This window comes from Sebastes fasciatus, chromosome 4 (genome assembly GCF_043250625.1).
Source record: "Sebastes fasciatus isolate fSebFas1 chromosome 4, fSebFas1.pri, whole genome shotgun sequence".
Classification (NCBI taxonomy): Eukaryota; Metazoa; Chordata; class Actinopteri; order Perciformes; family Sebastidae; genus Sebastes; species Sebastes fasciatus.
In genome coordinates, this window is record NC_133798.1 from 4,574,602 (window position 1) to 4,595,818 (window position 21,217).

The window sequence follows — 21,217 nt, forward strand, 5'->3', positions numbered from 1 at the left end:
AAAACATCCTTTCCATCGAGAAATATAATGTCATCAAGGCACTGCTTCCATCTTTTTCATGATGAAAAACACAAACACAAACGTTTAAATATATATATATATATATAGTGCTAAAACTGTATATAAGACCTCTTGATGACATGTGACATAAGCTCTTTAGTAACACCCCATGTTAATTACACGTGCAGTTGCCGCACCTAATGATTGTACACTGAAATACAAGCTGTTTGTTGAACCACCCACAGACAGGTCAACAGATCCAGTAAACATGCCTGGTGTGATTTCCTGCAGCAATACTTCACTCACTTTCTTAGCACGCAGGTTTGTAAAGAAACTGGAACATTTTCACTGTCATCAATTAAAGGCGTGGTTAAATCTGCAAATATCCACGCCTGTCACTTTTTAAGCACTTTCAGGTTGTGAGCTCTTTCATAGAAAGCAGACATCAAATGATTAAACCTCATTTGGGTTCCTGCCAGATAGTGAAGCCGCCACCTTTGGTAACTAGACTTACTCAAGCCTAATGGAAGGGGAACAAGGAGCATTTTCTAGTACCTATATACAGGTCCTTCTACTGTGATTGTGCTAGCAACAATGAAGGGAGAAACAGTGTGGGTACAATGGGTCAGCTGTAATTAAAATCAAAGGTAAACTTACAGTTCAGAGAGCTGCAGATGTTCAAAGATCTGCCAGGACAACGTGGTCAATGCTGGATTCTTGGACAGGTCTCTGAGGGAGGGAATGAGAAAGAGACAGAGAGGTAAGGCAGATGTGACAAACTTCACTTCAACATGACAACAAGAGCTCAGTGTTTTCAGCTCACTGTGTATTAGAGCTGCAGTGACTGATCGATTAGTTGCCAATTCTTAAATGAATTGCCAACTATTTTTGATAATCGATTAATCGGTTTGAGTCTCCTCCAGTTTATCTCCAATGACTTTAGAAAGATCCACCATTTTTGTGGACCTGTATTATGTTGTCTTCGGCCCAGATGTCAAGAAAACATTGGACTTTAACAGAAGTCCAGGTCGGTCCTCTCCAACTCATGTTAACCTGTCGTTCACCTATGTATGATTATTGCGTTCTCGACTGCCCAAACGAACCGCACCAGAGTTTAATTAAAAGAGACTAAATGTTGGTTTGAGAAACGGCCCGAAAAGACTGAAACATCTTGGTGTTTACTGTCCATATACTAAGGTTAATGAGTGTCTACTAAATCATTTGTTAATCTGAACCCTTGCTTTTTTTCCCTAAAGCTAAAAAACAACAACATCTTATTTGCCTATGATATATATCTTTAAAGCTAAACAATGATAACACATCATTTTTTTGCCTATGATACTGTTTATTAACATTTTTGAGTTGACCGTAGAGTAGACCATAGACATGTATATAAGAAGTAGACACCATAACGTCACCTATTTGAAGCCTCGAGTTTGGCGTTTTGGCATTCACCATGTTTTCTTTTCTTTCATTGAAAAATATATTAAAATGATTATGGTGTAATTTTTGTGCTTATCTGTAGCAAACACAAATATTTTGCAATATCTATAGAATATGACGTGTAGGACATCTCTGCAGCACGACAATATTTAATTTAAAATAGTATTTTGACACACAAATCACCTTTAACAAATATTGCAACTCCTGCGATTTGAAAATCGCTGCAGGCCATATTGCGATCTCATTCAAATTTTGATTAACTGTGCAGCCTTACAAATTAAGGAAGCAAGAACAAAACTATTTCTGAACAGCACAACTGAGGAGCATGGTTGCATGGATACAAACTCCTGTGGGCAAGAATGGAGAAGAATTCATGCCCTGAAAGACCCTTTGGAGGTATTGCTATACATAACTCAGGTTGACTGGAGAAAAAAAAAAATGACACATCTATCCCCCCCTCCCACCCAGACCTGTCTCATAATGACAAGGATGGGTTTACATTGGAGTTAGTTGAAAGCCTGGTGCGTCTCATACAGATGCTAAAGAGTGCCTCGGTATGCTGGAGTGCCATTAACCAAGCGGCGGTACTCTCATTCCCAGGGTGTCAAATTCAATTCAGTTCAATTCAATTTATTTTTATATAGCCTCGAATCATAACAGAAGTTATCTCGAGACGCTTTTCATAAAGAGCAGGTCTAGACTGCACTCTATAATTTAGAGACCCAACAAAAGATCCCCCATGAGCATGCATTGTTATGCAACAGTGGAAAAAAAAACTCCCCTTTAACAGGTAAAAACCTTGGGTGGGCGGCCATCTGCCTCTGGTTGGGTTTTGAGAGATTGAGAGAGAGCAGGGGAGATGCACTGCAACCACAATAATAGCACAACAGCTATAAGTAGAAATACAAATAGGACTAATAACAATAAGCGATAGCAGTGGATGTGGATGGCAGCTCCTTCTGCCCGTCCTCCGAGGTCCGCGACCTATAGGCGTCATCCTGAACTCCGCCCTTTCATTTCAGTCACACTTCAAATCCATCACAAAATATGCCTTCTACCACCTCAAAAACATTTCTAGACTCCAGCCGTCGCTCTTTGACTCCGTGGCAGAGACCCTCATCCACGCCTTCATAACCTCCCGTCTGGACTACTGTAATGGAGTCCTGTCTGGGGTAACCAGCAAAGCCCTGGACAGGCTCCAGTATGTTCAGAACTCAGCTGCCAGGGTTCTCACCTGCACTAGGCCCTGGCAGCACATCACCCCTACTCTCATCCACCTTTACTGGCTTCCAATCAAGTCCCACCTCACCTATAAACTCCTCCTTCTTGCACACATATCCCTCCATTCGCTTTCACTTTTAAAACGTAGTAGGTGTAGTAGGCCCCTACTGACCCACATCTATGGTGCTTATAGCGACTGATAACGCCTACTTAATAGCGTGACAACAGTCAAATCAGGTGGTTACAGTGTGTAGGTCCATGGAATAACCAGCTTTACCCACAGTCTCTGATACCATTGAATGTTTCATTTGGATGTTGGATTATGAGTATGCAGGGTTCCATTCCAGTGACATCAGCGACACAGTGTGTTATAAATGGCACCATCAGCAAGATCCATAAAGACAAAAAATTGAGGATTTCGCCAGCAATACATACACATGTACATATGCCTGCACACACACACAGAGGAAATCAAACACACACAGCAGTGTTTGAACAGTCACGACTCATTTCCATCATAAACCCTTCTGGGTTGAAATAATACACAACAGAAACACAGGTGTCCATCTCCTTGGCAACATGAAGCCGACTATGAAGAGGTGCTCAGGCTGGTGTGAGTGGAGGGACGAGACACCCAGTGGAATCCAAATCACCTCATTATTAACAATGATGAGATCATTTAAGTCTTCTGTGTATAGGGATGTCACTAGTGTGTGTGTGTGTGTGTGTGTGTGTGTGTGTGTGTGTGTGTGTCATAGCTTAGATATGTCAGTAAACACAGCTGGTAAATATTATATTTCACACTAGACTTGATAGTTGGATTCCTTTACGCAGACTCTAGTTCCACTGGTATGAAGTGAATATGCAGTGACCCCTACATCCTCCGCTGTCACACCACTGATGAGCTCCTCGTGTCACCGGTGATGTTGTTGATTTAATTACCACTCTTTGGGAAGAACTTATTTTTTTGGGGACTTGTAAAATGAGTTTCCAACGAAATATTGAATGTGTTGCTTTTTTCCATGCACATTTGACTTTGATATTAAAGTATAAGTCAGTTCCATGTTCATCTTCTCAGCTTTATTATAGTCAACCAATCTTGTGCAGACCCGAACTGACAGTGAATATATCTACTAACACGTGTTGGAGTCTGTGCATATATTCATATCATAGATTCACTTATCTGAATCATCTATGTTGCCGTGAGACACGTCAGAGTCATGACTTTTGCTACCAGTACTTTTATGTATGCTGTGGGTGATTATAAGATATGAAAGTAAGCCTGTTTACCGCTTTGAATTACGTTACAATATATATTTTTTTATTTGATCCCAAGTCTGTTTCACACACCCGGTGTTGGAGGCTGAAAGAATAAGGCTTCAAATTGTCATAAAGGCCACAATTTCACCAAGGGGATGAATAATTCTATTCTATAAGAATGCATCTAACCAACACATTCACGGAATACGCACATGTAATTCAGATCAACTCGTGCCCTAGATGGGGGCGGTGTCAGTGATAATATCAGTGTTGCGAAGCTGGATTCACAAGATTGCAATATTGCAACAAAATCACGCGAGACTCACTACCGCAGTGGAAACTGTATTGCCAAATCTCTACTGGTGGACACAATTCTACTGTCGCACGGTATATAACGTCATATTGCCCAACCCTAGACTCAACTTGTGTCAGCTTTTCTTCTGGAATATCATGTTGCATTTTAAACAGCACTGATACAATACAAACCCTTAATTCTTTAATCTGTCATCAAGATACCTCAATGTTTCTTTTCTCAAATCTAATCCCTTAAAGGTCCCATATTGTAAAAAGTGAGAAATGCATGTCTTATATAATATAAAGCAGGTTTAAGTGCTATATGAATACTGTTAAACTATCAAAACACTCAATATACGGAGAAATACACACAGCCCGTATTCAGAAATTGTGCGTTCGAAACAAGCCGTTAGGATTTCTGTCCATTTGTGATGTCAACACAAGAAGTACAACACAACTATCTATTGAGTCATGAAAACATGCTCACAAGCAAACACACTCAATCAGAGCAGACGCTGCTATAGCTTCTCCTTTTCATCAGAGCTTTTGTTTGGTGACACATAATTAGAGCAGTTGATACTGATTGCTGTCCTTTTCAGCTCAGAGGTTAGAGAGCAGAGCTGGACTGGAGGAAGACTGGGACAGAGACAGAAATAGAAAAATAGCAAGTGAAAGACAAAAAAGAAACAGGGAGGAGAAGAAGACAAATGAGGAGAGAAGGAGGTGAGACTGATGGTGAGAATGAGAAAGAGACTCACGGGATAACAACAGGAGAGACGTGTGGTTTCTTTCCAGAGTCACCTTCAAACTTGAAGATGAGCAGATAATAAACGCGTGCATGCGCACACACACACACACTCACACACACACACACACACACACACGCTGTGATAAATTGTCTCACAACTTTAGTACATCATGGGGACAAGAGGATGAATGTCTTCTCTGTGTCTGAATACTGCAGCTCTCCCAAATAATTCCTTTGATTGCGTCTGACTCAAACACTGCTACAGACCTGAAACACTTCTGTGTCCCATTTCCATATTATACTCACATACTCATACGCACAATTTGGAGGTACTATACATGAGTACTTCTATTTTTGTGCGTGATTAGTCAACTAATAGATTAAACGTAGTAACCCTCGTTAGTTGGCACCAGAAATGCTAGTCGGTTAAACTTATTGTTATTTTATTCATGTACACATTTAAGTTTCATATTGACATACATGCTGTCTCAGCTGTTGCTGTGGAGAGCTGCTGCTCCTCCTGCAGCAGCAGAGGCTCTCCGGCTATATATAGATATATACCGTATTCATACAATATATAACAATTTACAATCTAATGAACATGTCTACCGTTTTCTAGACTGGACAAGGGTATATTTGATCCTAAATACAATCTATTTACTTTATGTTTTTGACGTCTGTATGACAATAAAGTCGAATAAATTAAATGTCTATCAGTTTGAGCAGATTACAAGTAAATGTCTGTACCAGTAGTCGCACGGAACTGACATTGGATTGTGTTCCATGCGGTTCCATGACGAACACAAAACAGCGTTGCACGTCATCAGTAAGGACAGCTGGTTAAATCGGCATCCGAGTGGAAGTGGGTAAGGAGAGGGTGTAAGGGCTGGTTTGGAATTGGGCCTATATTTTCTGTGTGGTACCACTCCTTGGTATGTCACATTGTTGGAGAAAATACAGGTTGCCTATTTACACAATGTGCAAGTGTTGACACACCCACTGCAACGAGCGAGAAGTGGTGGAGACGATGTTACGTAATTTGTTCGCTTTAGAGGGTCTTCTGCATAAGACTGTCACAGAAGAACACAGCAGCTACACAAATCACCCTCCTTACAAGCTGCCCAGCTGAGGGAGCCCACGACACTAATTACAAACCATTGAAACAATGACTCACAGGCTCATCTATGGAATATAGGGGCCGTTTGATGGCTTGGAGGGCCCTTGAGCTCTTTGGTGCTATAAGCTCAGCCGTTGTTTCAACACTGCACATGACTTATTTTTACCCAGGGACGGACTGAGACTTGCATCACATCATCAATAACAGCAGTAAGTATTTATTTGTACAGGTTGGTGCGTGTGTGTGCGTGCTTGAGAAACGTGTACACATTATGCAGGTTTTGACAGAGAAACCCTGAGATGACATATGTAGAGTGAGTTACATATGCATGTTATCATGCAGATGTTGAGTGCTAAAGTTAAGCGCCAGCATGCATATTTACTACAGGATTATACTCTGTATTAAACACACACAAACACACAGGACTCTCTCTCCCTGAGGGCCGAGAGCAAACATGTTTAGCTGTGAAGAATGAATCATCAGCTCGTGTTTGGAGTAGTTTGGTTCCAGAGGTTTGGACTTGCCATGCTCATAAATCAAGATCACAAACATGTTACTCAAGACGCCTACACATGGGAATAAACATGCATTGTGACTCATGCACACACACACACACACGCATACACATACACATACACATACACATGCAGGGTTTATGCTGCATTCACATGGAATCAGGCAGATGGCAAACTGGATATAATTTTAGTGGACGAGAGCAGGATGGTAAAATTAGATGAGGCTGGCAGAGAATACCAGCAAAGGTAACGGCCATTGCCATCAAAATTTAAAGGTCCCATATCATGCTCATTTTCAGGTTTATACTTGTATTGAGTGTTTCTACTAGAACATGTTTACATGCTGTAATGTTAAAAAAAACACTTTATTTTCCTCATACTGTCTGACTGAATATACCTGTAATTACCATATGTCTGAAACACTCCGTTTTAGTGCATTTCAACAGAATTGGCAACAGTTTGGGTCCATGTTTACTTCCTGTCAGCTGATGTTATTTACATACACCGCAACAGGAAATAAACTGGGACACATTTAGAATATTTACTTTTAAAACCGTGTAATGATGTATATACTGTATATATGTGACATCACAAATGGACAGAAATCCAAATGGCTTGTTTCAAAAGCATAATTATTGAATACGGGCTGTGTGTATTTCTCCGTATATTGAGCGTTTTGATAGTTTAACAGTATTTAAAGCACTTAAACCTGCTTTATAATATAAAAGACATGAACATCTCACTTTTTACAATATGGGACCTTTAATACATTTTAACTTTTTGCCATCCTCCATGACGCAATTGACACCTGAATGTTATGTAGCACCCTCACAAGAGAAAGTATATTAAGTTTGCAATAGAATGATAAGAGAAAGATGCATTTTATAGCTACATGCGTTACTACAATAATTGCCTAACCTGTTAAGTCCTAGCCATATCCCTCAGAGAAAAAAAAGGCCTAAAACAACTACACCCAAATGAATCACGACTAGCTCCTCAACCATAAGGCTTAGATTCATATATCTGGTCTCCCTTGAAAGGTAAGAAGCTAAGGAATATTAATCCATTGTAAGTAAACTAAACTATTATACAATAGCGATTAAAAATGGAGATGCAATACAAGAAAAAGAAAAATAAGATTGTTATCCTCGCCTAGTATAAAACCTTAATTTCAAAGGCAATATCACCATTATAACAAAGATCCAATGATGATGCAACTGATTGTCGTCCACTACTCTTTACTACAACTGGGACTGTAAATGTGATGGAATACACTAAAATATAACATTTATGATACAATTCATAATTATATACTCAGGCGCTCTCCATGTTTAGATGTTGACTGTTTACTGGAAGTTTTACTTCAAAACCCTATTTATGTCCATGTAGCCATGTTAAAAATATCATAAATATCCCCAAAACATTAAAATAGTGATAAACACAATGAATACTGATAAATATTCATCAACAACCAAAGAGATCCATACAGCAGATAAATGCAGAATGCAAAGGGCCAGAGGGAAGAGTTCACTTCTGAAGAGTTCACTTTTAGCAGTTCTAAAGAAATTGTAAAAAAAAAAAAAAAAAAAGATTAATAATGAATAATCAAAATAGCAATTAACAATTCATGTCAACAAACTTTCTCTAGATAAAAAATACAGAAGTTTGCAGCTAGATTTTGCTCATCAGCTTCCAACTAAAAGCAAGATTAAACAAATTTAATTAATTTGGGAGCATCCATAATATGTGCATGTGAAGAATAAAAGCCAATTCCATGGTTGCACTGGTGCCACAGTTGTGAATAGGGTTTTAGATGCAGTTCTCTTGATTGCAAAGCTGGTGAGCAGGCAGCGTGATGCTCTAACTGTGCCAGGAGAAGGGCTGTAATTCCCTCTGCCCTCCTCTGCTATAAATGTATACACTCATGGCACTGGAAAGCCCTTTGGTTCAAAGCATCCACTAAATGGCACACATACTGTGTACACACACACACACACACACACACATACACACACACGCTCAGTCCTCTCTACATGCAGAAGGTGTCCTTTGGAAAGGTCAACCTGACTACAATAACGCAGCCTTATATTTAAAACATTCCACACACACACATGATAAATGTGCATGTGTGCGTGTGTATTATTATGTAGAATGAGCAATGAGGGAAAATGACCATGAGAAGGTCAGGGCTGCGTGTGTGTGTGTGTGTGTGTGTGTGTGTGTGTGTGTGTGTGTTTATCTTGTTTACAGAGGTGTGTGTACTTGTACAAGTGCAGGTGTGTGAGTGTGTACACGTGAGCATTGTGTGCACGAATGTAAATGTGAGTGTTATAACCCTAGAGCATGTGAAGGTTAAAATGGTAACACTCAATTCCAAACTCTCTCTTGCCCTCTCTCACACACGCACACACACACACACACACACACACACATATTATTATGGAATAATACAAAATATTGTGAAGCAAGCCACACATTACCTTCAAACTAGTCTTTGTTATCCAATGTAGAGTAAGTGGATGTATGATAACCGTATTTTCTGGGGGTTTTCTCAGGCACTTTCAAAAATGACATATAGGGGATCTTTATTAATTTATTTTTTTATAACACAACTGTCATTGCATCCTGGCATGCATGACTTTAAGGGGAGCATGGCGATGCCTTCGCCAGGCTACAATCACTGCTGCCATGATCACTGGAAAATCTGGGCGTAATACCCTTTATAAATGTGCTTCAGTTACAACCAACTTTCTGAAGATGCTAGTAATTTCAATGTAACTGCATCTGGTTATGAGCGTTATTAGCATTATTATTATAGCAGCAGCAGTAGCAGTAGTAATAATAGTAGAGGCAGTAGGAGCAGCAGCACAAGCAGCAGTAGGAGTAGTAATAGTAGTAGAGGTAGTAGGAGCAGCAGCAGAAACAGCAGTAGTAGTCGTAATAGTAACAGCATCAGCAGCAGTATTAGTAGTAATAGTAGTAGAGGCAGTAGGAGCAGCAGCAGAAGCAGCAATAGTAGTATTCACAATCATTTGTGTCTGTTTAGTAGTGATGGAAACTGCTAAGGGACTCCTCAGTCAGGCAGTAGGTAACTGTAGCTTAAATTCTATTTCAGCTTATACAGTTACTCTTTTGAAGTTTTATTATGAAGGTGTGTGGGGACAGATAAGTTCTCTCTCTCTCTCTATATATATATATATATATATTGTAACAATTGTAAGATTGTGTTAATATTCATATTAATATTATTGTGTATTTGTGTTCTGTATTTTGATGCTTTGGCAACATTGTTTTTTAAACATTTATGACAATAAAGCCACTTTGAATTGAATTGAATTGAAAAATTTAGAGAGTCCTGTATAAGGTTTGAGGAGATCAGGCAGGTAGGAAGGGGCGTGTCCACTTACAATTTATAGTCTGATCTGACATGGATAGTTAGCCAATGAAGGGAAGCTAAAACTGGTGTAATATGCCCTTCTCACAGGAGCCATTTTGTCATTGTCGAGTAATCACAGGTGTAATTAATAACACTGATCCATTGAGGTGACGGAATGAAACTGATAGGAAAAAGCCCTTTTTCTTAAAATGTGTCTATGTAAAAGTGTATGTGTGTGTGTGTGTGTGTGTGTGTGTGTGTGTGTGTGTGTGTGTGTGTGTGTGTGTGTGTCAGCCTGCACTGATTAGCTAATGCCAATCACCTGTGTAGCAGCAATCAAAGGCTGCCGTGGTGATACCAAAATGCCAAAATATTATTATCATCAGAGAGAAGAATCTCTGCGAACGCGTTGATGTAGTTTTTATGTGATCATGCGGGCAAGTTAGAAAACTGCCTTTCAGACATTTCTCGTCTCATTTCACATTGAGTTCAGAGGGTGATTTTCTTGGAGTTCCTCTCACTTTTGGGATCTTGGGAGTCAAATGTGTAAGTCCATTTGATTCCATAGTTACATGTGTGCGACCACCACAAGATTTCCTACAATTCTACCCGAAATTATGTATGAAGAGTGAAAATTGTGGGTATGGAAGCAATTTGTCCGGAAAATTTTCAGAAGATTTTAAAGCTCTAATGTCACTCACTCGCAATGCACACCCATTATGAACTCAGAAAATGTCTGAAAACAGCATAGAACTTAAACTGTGATAATTCAAAAACTATAAAAGATATCAAAAAGCTGACTCATACCTTAATAGTTCAGTTCAAAGTCTTGTTACCCATTTAAAGTAATGATTTGATTGGATTGGATTGGATTAAAGATTTTCTCCATTGAGTTACATGAAAAAAGATTAATATTTAAAAAAGTATAAGAGGTAGAAACAAGAGGAGCTTGAGTCTTTGAGATTTCACACACACGAGATGAGAAAGAGAGTTGACAGACAAGATGATGGCGGAGGATTTAATTTCAAAGCAAAAAGCAAAATCGCCTATTTGGCAATATTTCAGATTTCATTATCAGTGAAATTATCATCACTATCAAAATTTGTATTTTAGCATGTTTTACAGCCCTGATGGCCAATGCACCCCACCTTTTCATTAGAATGAAACGTGGAGGGCATAAAAATGTCTTAATTGTTTGAAATTGAAATGTATTATTTGAAGTTTAAAACACATTTCCATATCTGCTTTTTTTCTTAATTTCTCTGACATTCTTGTGTGGTAAATTCTGCCCCCTTGTGCAAGCACCAATGAACATTTGCATACACTGGCCCTTAAACTTATTACTCATTGTCATTGTCATACAGTACATGTCTGATATGCTGTTTCTTGCATAGATCCATGGAAAGCTTTTAACCTGAATTGATTGTATTATTCTTATTATACAAAATGCATCTGATTAGGAGCTTCATTTGTATGATTTGCTGTCTCTGCTCCTGTTGTGAGTAGCTGTAATATTGAGCTTTGCTCTGTCCTCTGTTTCACACCACATCAGCTCAGTGTGGCCTGAATAAGACATCATCACGGATGGTACGGATGTGCATGATGATGGCACAAACCCTCAGCATGCTATAATAATACCCTCCACTCTGTTTGCATGTCTGTGTGTGTGTGTGTGTGTGTGTGTGTGTGTGTGTGTGTGTGTTCGGGGGGTGTTATTAGGTGTGACATCATAGCTGAATCTCTGCATATGTTAAAACAAGCAGGTTTAAAGTGCAGCGCGCACACACATCAAGAAGAGTTAAGAGCTGAAAATTAACTGTTTGTATGTTGTTGTTTTTTTATTTTGCTTAATTGAAGATTATTGTTTATGTATTTGCAATGTTTGACCTATCTGAGACAACAGATTGTGATTATTTTTCAGGTTGGACTTTGACTAGCACCAGATCAAAAGAACTGCTACAATGGGCATGTCTTCAATATCTGTACATGCTACTTCTGTTTGTACCTGCATACAGTAGTACTGAATATGTGTATGCGTATGCAGTATAAGGAGAAATGCCTGCTATAAAAAACATTAATAAGCTGAATAAATAATTGATATAAAGTAGTCACTGCAGCTTTCAGCAAGTCAAAGTTGAAAAGGTCTTACAGCACTTTAAATGACAATTTGAGATTTCTTAACAGAAAAACAAAAAAAATGTATCATCACCAGTTTCTGTCTGCTTCAGTCTGCCTGCACTTCTTTCTGAATCTGACTCTCCACAGGGGGTTCCTACCACTGCCGCTTAATACAACACACACACACACACACACACACACACACCACTCTTCATAAAAACCCTGACTGACAGAACGAGTAAAAAGAAGAGTGCATTAAAATTCATGACTTCTTTTGTTTCAAAAGGATCGTGTACAGTTCCCCCAACACACATTTATTCACACAGAGAGAATTTAATAGGCTTGGTGCATCTGTGGAGACTGAATTAGCTTTGAAAACATGTGTGCCCACACACACACTGACACACACAGGTTATATTGATTTACTCTCAGACACAACATTTAGCTTAAGAACTGGTGTCAAAAATCAACCATATATAAACAAAGGTTTTATGGATTGAAATCAGTAACTTTACTGATTTAGGATTTATGGCACTATAATATATTTGAACAACAATTGAGTGATCTAAGTAGGGCTGTCACCGTTAAGAAATTTCCCCTGCGGTGATAATGATTGGTTTAACAGCATGATATGCAGTATTATTGCCTTATTTCTTCTTTTTTTTTGCAAGTTACTTCACTTATCCTGACAGTACTATATAAATAAACTTTATTGTGAGGCAATTATTAGGTATGTTGTTGCTTTTTAAATGTCAAAGATGGCAGTTTTAAAACTAATTACAGCTGCAAGCTGAGATGAACGGGCCTTTGCACCTTCCCGCATGTCAGGGGTACTGACTTCCTGTTGGGTTTAGAGCATGGCCCCAAGAGCCTTTTTTTAAGACTCTATGTGTCTACCAAATTTTGTATGCATACAGGTGAAATGTACCGTGAGGGCTGCTTTATCAAAATGTCTTAGGGCACTATCGAGCCCCCTTGCCACTCCCTAGCAATATATATATGACAAGAACCATATCAGATAATACATTTCACCATGTTCAATGCGTGTGCCACGTTTTGTTTGTTTTAAAGTAACTCTAGCTCCTCAAAAACAGCTTTGTTTTTCATGGCGAACAATGCATCGCCATGGCAAAAGCGTTCCACGAAAACTCAAAAGCTTCGCCATCTGGCATCATGGCGGTCTTTCATTTTCATGATTAAATTTGAGGGTGATCTGGTGAACCTGCTAAGAGTAGTACACAAAAATATAGCAACTGTAACTTCCAGTTGCCAGTAGGTGACACTATGAGTATGATTTAAAGTTGGCCTGTAGATGTCTTCAGGCTGGGACTCTCATCAAACGTTAGGAATTTGGAAAAGATCTGACCATATGTAGTCGAGTTACAACAGTGTATTTTTTCATGGTGAGACACCAAAATTCGCCACGCCGCCAAAGCGACGCCGTTCAACGAAAACTCTGTGGGCAGGGCTTATAGGGCTTATATTACAGAAAATGTCATATCTCCTTTTTGCTTTGTGCTATTGCAACCACATTTGGTGGACATGTGTAGATATGATGTTTGAGTGACCATGACAAATTTGGTGCCACTTGGCCAATAGGTGGCACTGTAGCAGCATCTTCTACCTATAAAGGAAGTATTCTCTTTCGAATGTATCTATGTCTGCCATTTGCATCTCTCCAGAAACATTCATTCAATCATTCATTTACATGTTACTTACTCCTTTATTTCCATTTTCTTATATTTATTTATGCTTATATAAGAGCAACTGTAACGTCCCAATTCCCCCCGGCGATCAATTAAGTATTTCTGAATCTGATTCTGATAACGTAAAAAAAATGACCACGATCATGTCCATATATCGTATGATAAGCCGATAATTGATGATTGAAGTCATGTCCATATATATTGTACGACAGTAATTATTGTGACAGTCAGCTGGTAATCAAACGGCAGCAGCGGGAAGTGGAGATTAGAGTTTAGCCAATTAGTCTATTAATGGATCAGTCAATCGACAGAAAATTAATCAGTTACTATTCTGATAAAGGATTAGTCATTTAAGTCATTTTGCAGACGGAAATGTCAAACATTAACAACTTCAATAATGTCACAGAAGTGCAATGCTAAATTGGTTTCACACTGTCACACACAGAAAGAACATTACAAAAAAAATGATCATGGTCCATCAATATATACAGTATTTATAAATGCTCACTATGAGACGGAGACAGCATGCTTCGCTTGATTTCTCTCTCTCTTTCTAACAAACGGCCACTTGTCAACTTGTCTCAGTTACCATGGTGACAGTCTGGCTATTAGTGCGAGGCCAAAGAGATGACTTTCATTGTGTCTTAACGAGAGCTGCTCAAGAGGCCATCACTCACTCACTATCGCATCATCTGAGTTCCATTCACACACACTCTGGAGCCACCGTTAAACAGCTCCACGACAGTATCTTATGGTGCTGTACAATAATGTCAGGTGTTTGAAAAAGAAAACAGAAACATTTTCATGAACTAGGTCTGATTCACACTATCAAATAAATCAGGATGAGCTATGACATGACCTCAGGTTGAGACACAATAACGGCAGATATAAATTTACTTAAATGTGGTTTTCTTTTCTTAGTAACACTTGGCACTGATTGTCATGTGTGCTGTTGGTCTTCTACTGTATTATGAAGTCTCATCTAACAGAAGTCAAAGTGTTCACTCAGCTTTCTTTTCTATTTCTATACATATGTACAGCGGGCGTCTGGTTTGTAGGCAGTTTGGATGAGGTGGATTTAAAATGCTGTGCTGTATTCTGCTCTGCACTATTGGTGTTGATTGAATGAGTGTACTGTACCTTTGTATGTGTTCTCTCAAGCTTGAAAGTATTCAGAGAGGAAAGACATGAATGGGAACGGGACACTGAAAGAGGGAGGGAGAGATTTCCAAGTGAAAATCTGAGATCTTAAGAAACTGACGACCTTGCGGTTTACCTTCACTACATCCATGTTGTATTGTGCATAAAATTGACCCCCATTTTAGTGACTGTGTCTGTGCAAACGTGGCTGGGTGTGTACGTTGGTTGGTTGTGAATTGCTTTAAAAGGTCCCATATCATGCCCATTTTCGGGTTCGTACTTGTATTTTGTGTTTCTAATAGAACATGTTTACATGCTGTAATGTTAAAAAAAACTTTATTTTCCTCATACTGTAGGCCTGAATATACCTGTATTTACCCTCTGTCTGAAACGCTTCGTTTCAGTGCATTTCAATGGAATTGCAACGGAATTGCGTTAAAATGGACAGAAATCCTAACGGCTGGTTTCAAACGCACAATTTCTGAATACGGGCTGTGTGTATTTCTCTGTATATTGAGTGTTTTGATAGTTTAACAGTATTTATAAAGCACTTAAACCTGCTTTATGTTATAAAAGACATGAAAATCTCACTTTTTACAATATGGGACCTTTGAAGCTGTAAAGTTGGCCTGAATAAAACGGTAATAAAACAGACATGCGGTTGTACGCCTCCACTAACAATTCAAGTCACATTTAACATCCATGTCTGTCCAAAATGTCATCACTTCATCATTTTATGCAATTAGACATTAGTGTGAAATATGTCATAATTAGCATATGAATTCTTGACTTCGAAAACGTGTTTTGTGAGGTCACAGTGACCTTTGACCACCAGTTCATCTTTCAGTCCAAGTTTTGTTTTTTGCGAAATCTGAAAAAATTCCCTCCAGGCGTTCCTGAGATATCATGCTCACAAGAATGGTACGGGCGGACAGACGGACAATCCGAAAACATAATGCCTCAGGCCACGGCTGTCGCCAGCGCGGAGGCATAAAAATCAGGAACTCCTTTGTCAGTGTGTTATGGCTCTGGCCGTATTTTCATAGTTTCTTCTGTGTTTTGTGTTACGTGTGTGTTCCCTGTTCTGTGAGAATCTTTGTCCTCAAACTATAGGGACCTCTCTCTGACCGGCTGGAGTCGTGGGTTCGGCCTGGGGAGTATCGTCTGCTGACTGGCCCATCCATCACATCCTGCCTTTTAAAAATGCCCAGGTTTCCGGCAGTCCAGCGGTGACAGCCGTCTGACAGCACCATTCTGTACTCGGCTTAAAATCCTGTAATTCTATGTGTGATACCTTGTGAGATTTTTATCGGCCTTTTGCCCTAATTTGTGTTGTGCGAATTTGGTAAATATAATGATCCACTTTTGTTTGTAAATAGCACCGAAGCTGTAGGAATGAGCTGCCATTTGTCTTTTTTTTGTATCCTAGGGAGCCAGACTTAGTAAATGGCTTTTTGTTTGTTTGTTTATTTCACTTTGGGTTAGCCAGTGCTTTTGGGGAGATAGATTCTTTTGTTTGTTCTTTTGGCCTTGGTTCACCCTGAGTTATATTGCTTCAGTTTATTGTTAGTTTAATGTCACCGTTTTGTATTAACACATTATTTTCCTTAATCTACAAGTCAGTGGTCCGACTTTGGTTTGGGGGAACGGCGCTTTCTACACTTTTATGTTGTGCTCCTATCCCCTAGATGGGGGCGTAACACAGCGTTACAACACTGGGTTAAAGAAGTCTTTACTGTTCTTTGAGCCTTACCAGAAGTGGAGCTAAATCTGCAATGTTTGTCCTGAGGGTATAGCACTCAGACCATGGAGGTCAATAAGATCACAAACGTTTATCCACTTGTAAGCAAATTTCATGGCAATCTATTGAAGACATTATCTTGTATCCCCTTTACACGGAGTCACTTCACACATCTTGGGAGAGATGGGATTGCTGTCTGATATTTAAAAAGCCCAGTGTAAACCCTTCAAGAGGTATAAACACGTATGTAATCTTTACTGTTCCTTATGTGTATCGACACCAGCATGACGTGTGGAGGTAACCACTTACAGGGTCGGTCTGTCTGGCAGCTTAAGCGGGCGGCTGTGGCTCCTCAGAGGTAGAGCAGGTCGCCAATCGATTGGACGGTCGGCGGTTCGATCCCCGGCTTCATGTCAAAGACTCCTTGGGCAAGATACTTAACCCCAAATTGCTCCTGATCGGTGTGTGAATGAGTATTTAGATTAGATCCTGATGGGCAGGTTGGCACCTTGCATGGCAGCCTCTGCCATCAGTGTATGAATGTGTGTGTGGATGGGTGAATGATGGCATGCTTTGATTGGTCGGAAGACTAGAAAGGCGCTGTATAAATGAAAGTCCATTTACCATTTTAGTGACACCGATATCAGCCATCTTTCTCCCTGTCTATCATATTTAAACAACAGCAGCGTCAGCAAATTCAACACAGAACAAGTGTTTATCTGTCTATCAGTGAAACCACTGCAGTGTCAAAAAGTGCCCATGGTCATGAGCAAAACGTTTGTCTTGCCTGTAATCCATCCATGCATCTAACTTTTGTCTGATGGATCATCAATCATTTGTTAGCTAGCTAAAGTGCTTACTAAGCTAATCTAGTTTTTTTTAAGATGCCATGTTTATGGACCAAAGTGTTGGTCAATGAGAAATGTTGCCCTGCGTCTGTTACTAGAGGACAATCTGACCAGTAGACTGACTCACATCGCCCATCCTTACACTAGATTCACACCAGGAGCGCACAGTCAGCGCTATAAAAAACATCACACTCCGTCACATCCTTATTATCCTCACAACCAGCTGTCCGACATACAAAACACCACCCAAACCAATGATTCTGATTTTGTTTATGCTGCTTGTTTCATACATTCAGTCATTTCTCACAGCAAACTTAAATTAATGTTGCACTGCAGTATACTCCAGTAATGGTTCGCCTCACAACAGAATGCAACTAGGAAGAAGAAAATATATATTTATGATACATTGTTTCATTTTAGTCCTGGTCAGGTTGTTCACACTGACTTTTTTACAAACAAACCAAGAGGAGTAAACATGAAGTTTTACAGACTGACTAGACCACACTGTCAATCTTCATACCAAATTTGAAGGTCCTAAGTTAAATAGTTTCCGAGTTCTGCTCCGGAAACCAAAGTGCGACACGAGAAACGGACGGACGGACGTATGTCCAACAAAATATTGGCTTCAATCCATATTTGTTGGCGTTACCATTGGCATGCACTTTTGAGACGGTTCCTAACTTCAGCTTGTGAGTTTCCTTTTGTCAAGTCAATAGTGCAAAGTGTCATACGTCATTATCACATCATGAGGTAAAAATAACAGCTTATTGGGGATGAGCTTGGCTGAATATTGAACTGAGTAGTAGTAGTAGTAGTAGTAGTAGTAGTAGGTGTAGTTGTAGCAGTGATAGTTGCAGTGATCAGCGAACCTGTATCTGTGTTCGTCTCTCTGCTATGGTCACACATTCTCCTTTGATTCCAGCTCCATCTGTGTCCCTCCTCTCCTTTCAGCTGGTGATGTAACAATGTTTATTATTCATAGCCACTGAGATTATGGCTCTCATCAGTATTCCTCTCAGCACAGGAGGAGAATAGAAGAGAGAGCAAGAAAGACACATTTCATTTATATTTCCATTTCTATCTCTGTTTTTTCCTCTGATTACCCTTCAGTGCTGCCTGAGGAGCACTGGGCACTGAGCTGCACTGCATACCATGTGCATTACTGTATATATTACAGAGTCCTACTGACTTCATGTTGATGCTTTCTGGGCCTTTTTTGGAAGCATTTTCCTGTATCTGACAAAGAGAACTACAATAACACAGAGGCATCCTTTATACCAGTGATTCTCAAAATTCAGTTCTTGTTTCATATGAACTCTTTTGCTTCCTGCCCACCCCCCCCCCCCCCCCCACCCCACCCCTGCCATAATGGAACGGATGTCTTCTGTTGCCAATTTGCTTCACAAACTTGTGTTGTAACCAAAAGATCTGGATGGCAGCCTGTCTTCTTTTAAATTACTCTGAAGATTACTTCAATAGTTACAAATTAGATAACTACCAGTGCATGAGAACAAACTGGAACGTTTCACTAGGGATGAACCGATCTGACTTTTTCAGTCCCGAAACCGATAGCGATACCTGGGCTTCGGGTTTCGGCCGATACTGAGTACCAATACGATACCAGTGATTAATTAATAAGCTCACTGTCTCACAACATCAGGCTCGAGTTGCTTTCCTAACTTTGTAAAACAAAATGTAACAAATAAATACTTTACATAAATTTACTGAATTGCCATTTATCATTAAACTAAATAAAATAAATTGTAACCTACACCAACAACGTGGTAAAAAATCTTCAAAATGAACAGGAATTACAATTCAAGTGTAAACCTTTCTAATGCAGCAACACATAAGTCAAACATTTTATAAAAAATTTAAATTCCAGTATATAGTGTAAATAGTATATAACCATAGAATTTAACTGAATAGATCGGCCCCATTGTCACCGATACCAGATCCAGTTATTTTTGTCAGTACCAGCGATATTGGTGCATCCCTACGTTTCACATATAAAGTAGTGCAAACTCTTTTGTAGTGTAGGAAATAACTTTTCTTGAATGATACTATTCTTAAGAAATGGATTTCTCACACACATGATCACTTCGGTAAGTATACTGACCTTTGCTTGAGAAAGTAAGACAAATAATGTGTCATTACATCGCATTATCCTTGTGAGTAAATTGCTCATGTTACATGCAGATATTCCTAAGTAGGTTATGCTGATCATATTCACCACTAAGTTTAGCATGTTGGCATGCTAACTTTTGCTAACCCACACTATAAGTATTCAACGTATCCTCATACAACGGTTCGTACGATATCTTAAAGGTCCCATATTGTAAAAAGTGAGTTTTTAATGTCTTTTATATTATAAAGCAGGTTTCAGTGCTATATAAATACTGTGAAACTATCAAAACACTTAATATACGGAGAAACACACACAGCCCGTATTCAGAAATTGTGCGTTTGAAACAAGACGTTAGGATTTCTGTCCATTTGTGATGTCACAAATATACAATATTTAGACAATTACACGTTTTTACATGTAAACATTCTAAATGTGTCACAGTTTGTTTCCTTTTGCAGTGTATGTGAATGACATCAGTAAACATGGACCCAAACTGTTGCCTAGCAACGCAATTCCTTTGCAATTCCGTTGAAATGCGCTAAAACGGAGCATTTCAGACAGAGGGTGACTACAGGTATATTCAGACAGACAGTATGAGGAAAATAAAGTGTTTTTTGAACATTACAGCATGTAAACATGTTCTAGTAGAAACACAAAATACAAGTATGAACCTGAAAATGAGCATGATATGTCCCCTTTAAGTTCGTGAAAGATCTTAAAGATCGTGCTTTGGGTTCAAATACCGGTGGGCACGTAATGTATTTGGAGTAATCCAGACCATCGTGTAACACCGGTAACACCGACTAAGCCGAAGCCAAGTTCACACGGGGCATGAACAGCAATCTCCTCATTGAAAGTCACGTGTTTGTTTAACACATGACTTCATCCACCCCGACCTCCTCCTGACACAGACTTTATAGTACGTCACCTGACTTCCTTAGAGGCAGCCTTGCACGTCCTGGCTCACGATTACCTGGATTATATACTAATTACAGTGCATAACCTTTCATAGGTATAAGTATGAACAGTGAATGAGAACAGCCTGACCTAACTGCATAACTTCCTTCAACTATATTTGGACAACCACTAATCTCTTTCGATTTGGGTGTCTTTTAGCTATTTTCATTGCTTTTTTTATGACTTTGTGAAACATACTAATAGATAGTTCAGTCATGTTATGACAATGTGGAAATAAGATGGATCATGCTAATAGATTTCAGGCTAAGATTAGACTTTGCAATGTAAGACTTAACGTGCTATGATCTTACGACACAGTCTCTGTTCTGCATGAGGGAATAAACTACACTACATTTTTACGGCCTTGTCTCACGTACTGGGAGTTTGGTGCTACTGAGAAAGACTTTTTAAACACCTTTCATAACCCTGACCTGCATATGTGACTAAAATATGGACGGATATATTGACACCACCATCATCATCATCACTTCTACAACCATCATCACCACCACATCGTCATCACTGTAATCATGACTGTTCTTAATGGCAGCTCTCTATATTTTTTCTGTCCATTTACTCTCGTTACTGCATACATTATAGGATTG

At 39.3% G+C, this 21,217-nt stretch overlaps 1 protein-coding gene across 4 annotated transcripts in view; it reads right to left on the minus strand.

Moving 5' to 3' along the window:
• Positions 1 to 21,217, minus strand: part of LOC141765507 (NT-3 growth factor receptor-like) — a 258,306-nt gene that overhangs the window by 158,275 nt on the left and 78,814 nt on the right. For all 4 annotated transcript variants that reach the window (XM_074631527.1, XM_074631525.1, XM_074631528.1 and 1 more), the window contains exon 4: positions 658 to 729. In XM_074631527.1, the coding sequence (XP_074487628.1) occupies positions 658 to 729 (72 nt within the window). The remainder of the gene's footprint in view (positions 1 to 657; positions 730 to 21,217) is intronic.